Below are 11,226 nucleotides of genomic sequence, written 5' to 3'. Positions count from 1 at the left end.
CAGGCGCGGCGATCGGGGGAGCAGGGTTAAGTGTGTAGTAATACATAGAGAAGGGGAAGTCGACCATGGAACGGAAATAGGAAGAAAGAAGGAAAAGGGGAAAGGAGACACAGGGAGTGATAGTGGGGGAGCAGAGTAGGGCGGCGCAGCGTGGGGTCAGGTGTGTGCCCTGACAGAAGGGCATTCCTGATGTGAGTTTTTTACATGGTCATTGGTATCACTAGGCTCTGATTTATCCAAGGCATCTCTTGATGATGCCGGAGAAGTTTCTGATTCTGGTGAAGAACCGTCCACAGTATCCACAGTACCCACATTCTCTAACCCATTTTTTCGGAAAGACATGCGCATACTCAGTTCCCGAAGATCGATTACGTCTACCAGTACTGCAGAACCGGAGTCACTTCGCAAGCGTGTCAGTGGCACGAATTCCAGTGACAATGAGACACGATCGCATCAGGACCACAAACAATATGCAATGCAACTCAAAGCACTTACGTCACAAGTTGCAGCACTTGCATCCCGAGTCACAGTGCAGGCAAGAGAGATCGAACGGCTTGAGTCTTTGATCCACAAAATAGATGATGAGACTGTCCAAATAAACAATGCATGTGGGAATGCATTTCAGAATGTGGGTGACAGGCTTGGAAATGCCGAGAGGCTCTTGGAACAGGTTGCTACTGAGAGAAAAGCACCACCGCTCGTGAAAGGGAGAAACAATGAATTATCAGTAAGTTGTCGATTTCTGGACCTTTGAGAGGAGATTCTGACAGACCTGGTTAGGGGATAATACGTTCATGCTTCAAGCAGGCAATGGGAGTAGTCGGAGACGAATACCCTGAGCCAGATCTGGACGGTGCCTTCATTATTCAGGAAGAGACCGGTTTAGGGGATATTGTGTCATACATTCAACCAAACTGGGAAATGAGCTTCAGGCAAAACTTTTCCTGGGTCCCTTTGCTGAAGAAATTAATCCTTCGAGACGGGCCACTACATGGTCAAGGAATGAAGATGGCTGACCTTGCCAAAATCCCGCATAGAGAAATCGATGAAAAGATTCGAAATCTCTTCAACAATACCAAGGCCAAGCTTCGTGAGAAACAACTTCCTGAGGAGATTAGGGTTTTGCATGCTAGGCGTGCATGCCATCGCACACATGCCCTAGCTGTGAGTTTCTCTGACAATTTGGTGTTCATTACTTACTTCGTAGCAGAAGGCCAATGAGCGACTATCTGCAAGACACTTGGTTCCTGAACTAGAAAACTCGGAGTATGACTTCATGTTTTCAACATACCATCAAAGCTCCGATGATTGGAATACTATGCAGAAGAACGACCTGAAATTCAGCAAGTGGATGGCATGTGGCCACTCATTCATCACCAGCGGAACTATCTGGTTCCTGATGTGTGTTTGGCACGTGTGGGCAAAGCAATAGTACTCATCTTTACTCCAGATTTTAGACCTTAAGCAACGACTTGATGACATTGTTACCCAACAAAGAAAAGAAGTGGCTGCACAAAGTTCTGATGGCCGTTCGAAGATGGAAAAACATCGACCACGCATCCTTGAGCCTGGGGAGTGGGCTGACAAACCTATCAAGCCTGCACCTGGTGAAAACAATGCACAAATCCCCCGCAAATTTGTTCAAGACGAATATCTGTTGGTGAAACCAAGCATGAATGTGCCATGGCTTATCAAAGACGAAGGAACCACTTGCCCAAATTCTCTCAAGAATATTCCCCTTGTCAGAGAAAGACTACAACCCAGTGAAGGCAATGGGATCAGTATGGATGAGGATGTTGATTTCGCACCGGACCTGGATGAACAGCATCAGCAAAAGTCCGTTATGCTCTGGAGCATCAAGAGTGGCTGGAGCATGTGGGAGACAAAACAGCAGATTGGGCACTCCTGGAGCCAATAGTGTTCTCCTGGGAGGGGGTTCAGGAGCAGCTGGGAGTGGTGAGGAGTATGTAATGTGCCAGGAGCAGTGGGAGGAAAATTTTGGTCTCTAAAAAGTTGAAAAAAAAAAACTTAGGGAAAAATCAAAAAAAAATCAGGAACTATAGTGCCTTTAAAGTGCTTTCAGGACATATAATTATTTGCAAAATTGAGGAAGAAATGATGGAGAAAAATGGAAAATACTTTTGGAGACCCAAGAAATAATGAGAACTGAATTGATGGGAAAGTCTGAAAATTGAATAGGAAAGTGAGGGGAAGCCTTGTAAGCATTGTTATTTTCTGCTGTTCTGATTTTTCCTGATTGTTCTTGGTCTCACTCCCAGCTGCTCCTGGACCCTCCCAGGAGCTTTCAGGAGCTTCCTGGAGTATTGAGGAGCAGCTGGGAATGAGACCAAGAAGAATCGGGAAAAATCAGAACAGCAGAAAATAACAATGCTACAAGGCTTCCCCTCACTTTCCTATTCAATTTTCAGACTTTCCCATCCATTCAGTTCTTGGGTCTCCAAAAGTATTTTCCATTAGCTGCTCCTGGACCCTCCCAGGAGCTTCCAGGAGTATCCAGGAGTATCCAGTAGCAGCTGGGAGTGAGACCAAGAACAATCAGGAAAAATTAGAACAGCAGAAAATAACAATGCTACAAGGCTTCCCCTCACTTCCCTATTCAATTTTCAGACTTTCCCATCAATTCAGTTCTCATTATTTCTTGGGTCTCCGAAAGTATTTTCCATTTTTCTCCATCATTTCTTCCTCGATTTTGCAAATAATTATATATCCTGAAAGCACTTCAAAGGCACTACAGTTCCTGAATTTTTTTGATTTTTTCCCTAATTATTTTTTTCAACTTTTTAGAAGTCCCTATTTTTCAAATTTTCCTCATTTCCCTCTATATCCCCCCCTCATTCCCCCCTCATTCCCCCCCTCATTCCCCCCCTCATCCTCCCCCCATTTCCCCCTCCCCCATATTCTGCCAGCCCGAAAGTGATTAAGTTGCCAGATTAATCATATATCAGGCCATAAATTTTGATTGTGTATTGGTGAGTCTCAGTGTCCTTGATATATAGTATAGTGTTTGATCTAAATGTTAAGCAGTGTCTTGTTGTGTTAGTCTTGTGGTAGGAGGTATTCATGGGGGATCTTCCCTCTTTTTTTTCCTTTTCATTTTCAAATGCTCCAGGAGCTCCCAGAAGCTTCTCACCCCTATACACTTTGAAGCATTTAAATTGTATTTACTGGATATGTTTGTGCACAAAGCAATGCTCCAGGCCCTCCTGGGAGTGCCCTGGAGTACCTAGCCAACTCCAGAGGAAATGGGCTGTTCCTGGACTGGCCAATCTCCTCCTGATTCTCCCAGTGCTCTTGATACTCCAGAGCACTCAGGAGCATAACAATTTTTTGCTGATGAGCCTGACAGCGATGGCGCAGAGGGTAGCAAATCAGAGCGGGGACCACCCCGAAAAAAGAGTAGAAAAGCACCAGCACCAAAGTGGTGGAGTGAAGGGACTTGTGCTTCGAGAGAAGAAAGTTACCCGAGAGTGTGGGCCAAAACAAGGCTTGCAATCTGTGAAGGCAAAACCGGTGGGAAGCCCCAGCATATCGGACTCAGAGAATAATGGTGACGCAAATAGGGACCATTTTGCTGACAACAATGATGATGGCATTGATGTTGAGACGAAGAGCTCCTTGCCGCGTTCACACTCTATCAGTCCCATCACAGAAAATGAATGACAGGCTGTAAGTAGCTCAACTTGGTACGGAGATTTTGCCAACTGACCTCAAAAATTTAGTGAAGCTCCATGCTATCAATTGGCAATGTCACTTCTTGTCACTTGCTCAGTTTCTGCTATTACTATGTGTTGATAATTTTGCGTGCAACCAATAAAAAGTTCCTATCACTCTTGAGCATCATTGGATTGAGTGACCCGATGACTTAACAGCATGATAGCACTGGTAGCTTCTACTATGGGAAACGAGTTCAAATATTCTGCTTGAAAGTGAGAGAGGGACAAAGATCTACAAAAGAGGGATGCACATTCCTCTCCAGCATCAAGTTCTTGATTCTGCTATGAATGCAATGTTAGCTGCCCAAAAGGATTTCGCAGTGATACAACAAACATGGTCAAATGAAACTGTAATCCAAAATGTGGCTTTTCAATTAGGGACGGCACAGAGTACAAGCTGGCCTTGCAGCATGTCAAGTGGAATAACTCAAATAGGGCCGAAGCGTTCCGAAAGCCATGTGCCGGTACCTAGATCAATAGACCTATGTCAATGCATCAGAACGTAGCAACATGTGATTAATTTGGCTAAATCTGATACCACAGATCCCAAGGGAACTCCGGCACTGTGCCTGGTGTGACCAATGGTCGGACAATGGAAAATTGAGCAGAAAGTGTTAAAGGGACTCCGTACTCTGGGTCAGCAGGCATGGTAGCTTGCCGTGCCCATGCAATAACAGATACTGTCAACATGGGCATATGGATGCGACCAAACCTTTCCAAGAAAAGCCTTGCCTTCTGCGAAGGAAAGATCACGGACCAGTGCAACATTAGAACACCACAAGTTTGCAAGATATTGATAGACCATCTCATAAAGATCTGCAGAGACGGTGCGCAAACAAATCTCCTTGCATTTTGAAGATACTTCAACTGACTCTAACACCAAAGCATGAGCAACATGAGTACATACGAACACGATGAGCAATAAAATACTTACTTGCTTTTTGCAATGCCGCAAAAGAGACAAGGAGATTTGAGAATGTCCCCCACTTCCTCTCCCCATCAACACCACCCTTGATATGGTTCTCAACCATCGAAATGACTTCAAGATCATCACTTGAGGGATTCAGAATGTCTTTCAAATTGACAACCTGAGGGAGATTAGGAATAATTGTCGGAACCCAAAAATGAAAAACATAAACCTGCCATGTCATGAATCAACTGCATTCTCATCCATCCTCGTGCCAAAGTGCCTTCGAGCTCTCCGCCTGAATGACCATTATGCTTTATCCTGCTGAGGACCCCATTATGGCGCTCCGATGCAAAGCACCATGCTGCATATGCCGGCCCATTACGCTTGAGTGACTCTAGCTGGTGAAGTGCAATGTGAAAGTAAGGAACAAGATGGCAGCCCATAGCAGCCCAGTCTTGGAATGATCACGAAAGACAGTTGTGTGCTCGTGTATAATCATTCATGCTTCCACTTTGTGTCCCAAGAATCCGGAGTGCTATGCAAGTCTGAAGAACATTGCTATAGTGGCGCAAATAGTCCCTGTCTGGTATGAGAGTATCCAAGCCGTTGAGCTCGTGTGGATCAACAGTGCCTTGGGACTGCAAGTATTTCTTTCGGTGCTTCCGAAGGAGCTTTGCTTGAGCCTGAATTGCCTTATAAGCCTTGGAATTTTTAAGACGGGGCAGTGGGGCATCTTGATTAGGAATCCTTCCATCAACTTGCCAGGAAACAAAGAGAGCAACAAAGAGAATGGAAGAAAGATTTCTCCATTGGTCAGCCTTGACTCGGCCACCAAAGAAAGCCTGATAGACTATATTCCGTCAATTTTTCTTGGTGATTCAGATTCCCACTGGCGAGTTTCCACTTATGGGCATAGTGCAGGATTTGCATGTCATTAACAGCTCTCTCATCTATAGAGGCATGTGAATAAACAGCATAGATGTTAGACACTGGTCCAGGGTGTTAGAGATGGGCGGAAACGGACGACTCCGGAGTGGAATCGGAGACTTAGCGTGGAGGGACCTTGGCCTCAGTGACTCAAGTGGAGCGCTGTGCCATTGCTGTTTGTCCATTTGGTCCTTAATTTCACAGTAGGTGAGCAGGAAGTCTCTTGGGGGCATTTCAGGTCGATTTCGGACTGAAACCAGACGAGTATGTACAAGCGCCGATATATATAAGGAAGGGGCAAAAGCACAAGGAGAACAAAGGGTGACCGAATCAGAACGAAGACGTCTGAACGGGAACAAAGGGTTAGAGGGAGCGGAGCGGTACCGAAGGTCATAGGGCAAGACCTGTGATACATCCGAAAGGAGGTAGAGTGGGCGAGGCCCAGAGGGGCAGGAGGATGAGGGGAAGTGGGGGTGATGACTAACTGGCTAGAATAGAAGGAAGCAGTAGTCCAAATAGGGATGAGGGGGAATTGCGAGAAATACATTACAAACGGCGAGAGTGCCGGAGGCGGTCTGCAAAGCTCGGGGGTTGTGGAGCTTACGGAGGTTACGGAGGCGGGGTTGGAAGTCCGAGGAATATTGGCAATGGTGTTTACGTAGTATGAGGTCACCAATGCAATGGACTAAGACCGAGGTGGAGTCAAAGTCCGAGGTATGGACTATGACGGAGGCTCGGAGTAAGGTATGAACGGTGTCTGAGTGTGAAGTACGGAACAGCAGTGGATGGTCGTAACTTGGCGGAAGGGTGGTGTAGGAGTGACGGAGGAAGGAGAGAGGGGACAGGTAAGGAAGAGTAGTCAGGTCCGAAGGTGAGTATCGGAACGGACGGAGAAGCGTAGGGGATGACGGGAGGGTGGAGGTGTTGTGAGGGGGGAGCGGAGTTGTAGGAAGGGTGGCGAGTAGGGCGATGTTCAGTCCGAGATGAGTATCGGAACGGACGGAGAGGTAAGAGGAGGGGTGTGTTGCCAAGACCAAAGGTGAGTATCGGAACGGCAACGGTAGGTTATGACTCCGGAGGTGAAGAGGGTGGAGGTCCGGAAGTCGGGTCAGGGTCGGGTATGCATGGATATGACACAGGGTCGGCACCGAAGGTTGCCTATGCAGGCCGCTATAGGCCGCGATGGCCGTGATGCTGCGAACAAGGCCCAGGGGTAGGGCATTTGGCCTCAGCAACTCTAAAGGGAGTGCTGTGCCCCCTAGCTGTCTCTTGGCCCTCATTTCGGACTCACTGGGGTTGCCTTGTTGGGGTCAGGACTTAGGGGTCATGGTCATATCGATATTAGAGCTGAGGTACTATAATGTAGTATACAGGATATATATATGAAGATTGAATGAATAGAAGTGGACCCGGGCCAAAGGCCGAAGGGTCCGGAAGCAAATAGGAACAACGAGCGGGGTTGGCCGCACAGCGGCTGGCAATGACTGAGGGTCAAAACAAACAATAACAGATAAATAAACGAAGGGGTGTAGGGCCACGATAGCGGCGATGGTATCATAGCGGAGTAGGCGATGTCGCGGAGTCACGCTAGGTAGGTGCCAGAGGCGGACTTGGGGCAGGGAGGTCGGTGTGGCTGTGGGGGAGTCGGCCAGGTGCAGGGGAGCCTAGGGGCAAGCGGGGAAGTGAGCAGGGAGTCCTCATGGAGGATAGGGCTGAGGTTGGCGCTCGCGCTCGCACTCACATAGCGGGAATGGGCTCAGGCGGCATCGGGACAGGCAGCTAACGGGCCGGGATGCATGGTCGTGACAATAGAGCACATTGGCAGACAGTTTGTATGACCTCGGAGCTCAAAGCAGGAAGGATCAGTTAGACTTGAAAATGTTACATCGCAGAACGTGCACATATGATCTTCAGATGTGACACCCATTCGTCCGGCAGCTAGTCGAATGGCAGGGAGGTCAGAGCAACCCAAGTGAAGGTGGCCATGCACAGGAATACGATCTTGTTGTCCTCACACATGCAGCAATATGCCCTGTTCAAGTTTCAGGAAGTCGTTAACAAGGAGATCTAATAGCGAGTTTAGCTGGTTTTGGCTCGGTTCTGAAGGCCCGGGAATGACCATGTAAAGGATGGTCTCCTCCATCAGATACCATATAGACCGAGGGAGATTACAAATCGTCAAATAGACGGCTCCGAGGCTATACTGTTTCCATGTTGCATTTTGGAACCTAAATCCCAAAAAGAAGCCAGGACATGCATGCTTTGATGAGCCTCCTACCAGTCAATACTGAAAATAAACACAAGTCCACATGGGAGAGCGACGAAGCGTTGTCGATGCTTCTTCCGAGTTCCTTCAATGACATGTCCCTTAGAATCATAGGTTCTAGTCACCCATGCCTCAATGGCACGCCATCCCCATCCATCATGGATATCATGCATCTTTGCATCCACTGAATGAGATTTGTAATGTTCAGCTTCTTCGATGGGAGGGATTGCCCCTGGTTCATCACCATCTTGTCGCCAGTGTTGCATGTGGTCAAACTTCCCTGGACGGAGAAGGATACGTTGCAGGACAGCCTCCAGATTGGCACATGGGATGACTTTGAATGGGACACGCTTCTGATCACCACTACCTAAAGTCTTCATAGAATAAAGTTGTCCAGAACACAACTTGGCTGTGCATTTGGGGGAATCCAGAGTGGCGAGTTCTTCAATATGATATGGGGCCCAGCATTCACTGCAGATAAAATAGTAGAACAGATAAGGGCCAGTGCAAAGACCTAGCCGCCTCTCAACTGCGGGGAGCATGATAGCCATCGAATCAAGATCTGGAAATAGGGCTGGAGAAAAGGAGTCTTTGATATACTGCAGAAGAGCTTTCTGGCCACGGAGGAATTCGTTTACAGCTACATGAGTTGCGCCATGATAAGCATGTTGAATATATGCACGTATGTATGCATTTCGAATGGGTGGCGACTCTGAAAACGCAGCCGGTAGCATCGTCAACTGATCTACAGCATGACGATTACCACCTTCCGTATCCTGGGCAGCCAGCCAACTTAGTATTGCATCGTGCTCCCTGAACAGCAGATCATCAGAGAGTCCGTCTGAACACTCTCCCAAAGTGTGAACAACATGTAGCTCAGATTCATGGCTATCTGTTGCGCAAAATCCCCCTTGCAAGCCATGGCCTTCATCGCATGAAAGAGAACAATGCGAGCTTTCAGAACTGCAGTCCGACGAAGGTTCAGGGTTTGATACAGCATCGTTCATCCAACTTGAACAAGCGGCGTTGGTCTTGATTTCGGACAAACAGGGGTCGTAGCTATTGGGAGAAGTAGGTTCATAAAGGAAAGTGGGGGAGTTGCCATCTGAGGAACTCTCGACAGCACCCATGGCTGCTGGATCCCTGAAATGTTGACGCGAATGCAGTTGTCGCGATAAGCAGGCATTAAGCTGTTGCTTTGCCAGATGAGATTTGATCACAAGGGGGTTTGAAGCATAGGCCCAAATGGCGATCTGGAGCAGTCTAAACAAGGGCAAGCCTTGCACTTAGGCATGAAGCACATCGTCATTGCAGTAGAGTTAATGCGGGAGTTGAGTAGGTCAGAGATGGCAGTTGCAGTCTCAGACAAGTTTTCCATGTGGGCTTACACGTCGGGGAGCGTTCTTAGTGGGTGGCATGCGATGATCAAGAGATCGGCACAGTGTCCGAAGCGACAGGCGCTTGGGGCTGTTCGCACGGGTTTGTGGCGTGGGAGCTGATGAGGTTGGTTTAGCTGGGCTAATTGGTGATCGCCCGTCTTGGTTTGTTTGCAAGCAATGCAGTGGTGAAATTGGGGTCAAGCTGATCAGTGTCGAGGTTGCGTCGGACACGAAAACATTGTTTGGACATGTTGCAATCGAGATCGATCAATTGCGCGCAGCACCTCTTCAAAGTTTATGCGCATAAAAGATCTAATTTCATGCATATTAATTACACAGGATTTCAAGCATCTGAAAGCCTCATTTAATTGATATTTCAAGCGCTTTGGGCTGCTTGAAATTCCACGCATCACGCAGTGTTTGGGGAGTGTATGTCCCCACAGGTGCTGTGCAACATCCCAAACTACGTTTTCCAGGGAGGGAAGTGGCTGAAAGCTGGCCCTGTGGGCCATTGTAGTGTGTTTCTTGACAAGTGCCCTTAGGTCTGCAAACGGACCAGTTTTTTCTCCCAAAAAGTCATTTGCCGCAGGCGCTGTTGTCAACACCGTGATTCCGTCCGTGAAATTGGCATTCAAGTGGAGGATGGAAGCATTAGGTGTATCACTGGATGCGTCAGATGCGTTATTGGACGTGTTTTTCAGAGGGGAGGACATTATGAGAGTTTTCTCTCGTTCTGGAGGTCGTTTTGGGTTTAGGGGAAATCTTCAATTTGCATCCGATCCATCAAATTTGATATCCTGAAAACAAAATGTTGTATCTACATCGTTTGGAGCATTTATGGGTCGATCTACCCATCTCCTGTTGCGTAGCCATGTATCCTAAAGCTGGTACCCAGATCGCATATATAATTCCGCTCCCCGAACGTCCCCTTTCAAGTTGATGCCGACACCATTCCGGAGCCAACCAAGGGTCGATTCCACCTCCAAATCCCGATTCAACTCCTCGGAGGAATCCAGAGCGGGTGCACAAGAGGTTTGTGTGGTAGATCGACATTGAGAAAGTGAGGATCAGACTGGGGAGATGGCATTGAAGGTCGATCACAGTGACATGATAACTGGCCCTGATAAGTGGAGGGCTCTGGGATTAGTTTGCGTTACATCGAAATAGGCCATTCCCTCCACACTACACCATCTGAGACCTGATCGATCCAGCTACGCAAGGTGTGCAGGAGGTGAGTTTCGGGGGCAGTGGCAGTGCCTTCTCGTCAGTTTCCCGATTTGGGGGACATCTATACCCCAGCTTTCATATATCACGCGACCAAATAAGACCCCTCAAATCGAGACACAGCCAGCTGCGAGCTAAGGGGAACTTCCGGACGGGCCTGGCGGTCAGGACTTACACCGTCAAGATCTGACCGCGAGCTGAGACACTTGGTGCTTGCTCAAAGTCAGTCCCGAAGCATGGACCCATCGTACGGTACTGTCAAATCCGAGGCTGTGAAGCGTTTCACACTTACCATGTGGCACGTATCGAAATCACCGGCTAGCTCGATTTTTCGGGAAGGTGGGGCAGGTGAGAGTTCCTTCATCATTCTCCCCGCCAAATCCAGCATGTCCGACTTATTGTTTGATTCCCGCTGTACAAAGTCGACCGATCGCGCGAAGAGTGCAGGAGACCGCTTCTCTCTCGACTTCCTTACGTTCTTCGACACATTGAAATGGTAATTACGTTTAAATGGGGGGTTCCACGCCCCCTGTCCCGGTCAGTGGAATGCAGGGCAGGGTCCAGGTTTTGGCTCGAGCCTTCTAGTAACAGCGATCGGAGTAGCGCTCCTGTCTGGAACGCAATGATCGACGATAGCGTGATTCCGTGGATCCGGGAGCCGCGCTGCATTAGGCGCCTACTGGATCATTGAGTTGGTTCTACATCGGAGTCACACTATGGCTGCCCACTTACCCACCAATCAATTTCATGCAGGAGCATCGGTTCGTAATTCCCTAGCTGCAGTGA

At 48.2% G+C, this 11,226-nt stretch overlaps 3 protein-coding genes across 3 annotated transcripts; 1 reads left to right on the top strand and 2 right to left on the bottom strand.

Annotated features, from left to right (window-relative positions):
* Window positions 1–340: 340 nt before the first annotated feature.
* On the top strand, window positions 341–1,432 carry EI90DRAFT_3010733 (uncharacterized protein; the record flags this gene model as incomplete). Its single annotated transcript, XM_039056400.1, has 3 exons — window positions 341–727; window positions 781–1,164; window positions 1,208–1,432. The coding sequence occupies 3 exons, from the start codon at window positions 341–343 to the stop codon at window positions 1,430–1,432; spliced, it is 996 nt and encodes a 331-aa protein (XP_038923754.1).
* Window positions 1,433–4,832: 3,400 nt separating this feature from the next.
* EI90DRAFT_2900822 (uncharacterized protein) lies at window positions 4,833–5,087 on the bottom strand (the record flags this gene model as incomplete). The annotated part of the gene is made up of 1 exon (XM_039054047.1): window positions 4,833–5,087. One exon carries the CDS (start codon window positions 5,085–5,087, stop codon window positions 4,833–4,835), a length of 255 nt encoding a protein of 84 aa, XP_038923753.1.
* Window positions 5,088–7,633: 2,546 nt separating this feature from the next.
* EI90DRAFT_2874972 (uncharacterized protein) lies at window positions 7,634–8,568 on the bottom strand (the record flags this gene model as incomplete). The annotated part of the gene is made up of 3 exons (XM_039053872.1): window positions 7,634–7,799; window positions 7,850–8,112; window positions 8,185–8,568. Coding segments are annotated over 3 exons (813 nt in total), but the record flags the coding sequence as incomplete, so codon positions are not given.
* Between the last annotated feature and the right edge of the window lie 2,658 nt (window positions 8,569–11,226).

The sequence above is a fragment of the Cantharellus anzutake genome, assembly GCF_015039405.1.
Source record: "Cantharellus anzutake strain C23 chromosome Unknown EI90scaffold_1, whole genome shotgun sequence".
NCBI classification, from domain to species: Eukaryota; Fungi; Basidiomycota; class Agaricomycetes; order Cantharellales; family Hydnaceae; genus Cantharellus; species Cantharellus anzutake.
Note: the sequence above shows the minus strand (reverse complement) of the source record. Positions and strands in the feature narration are given on the sequence as shown.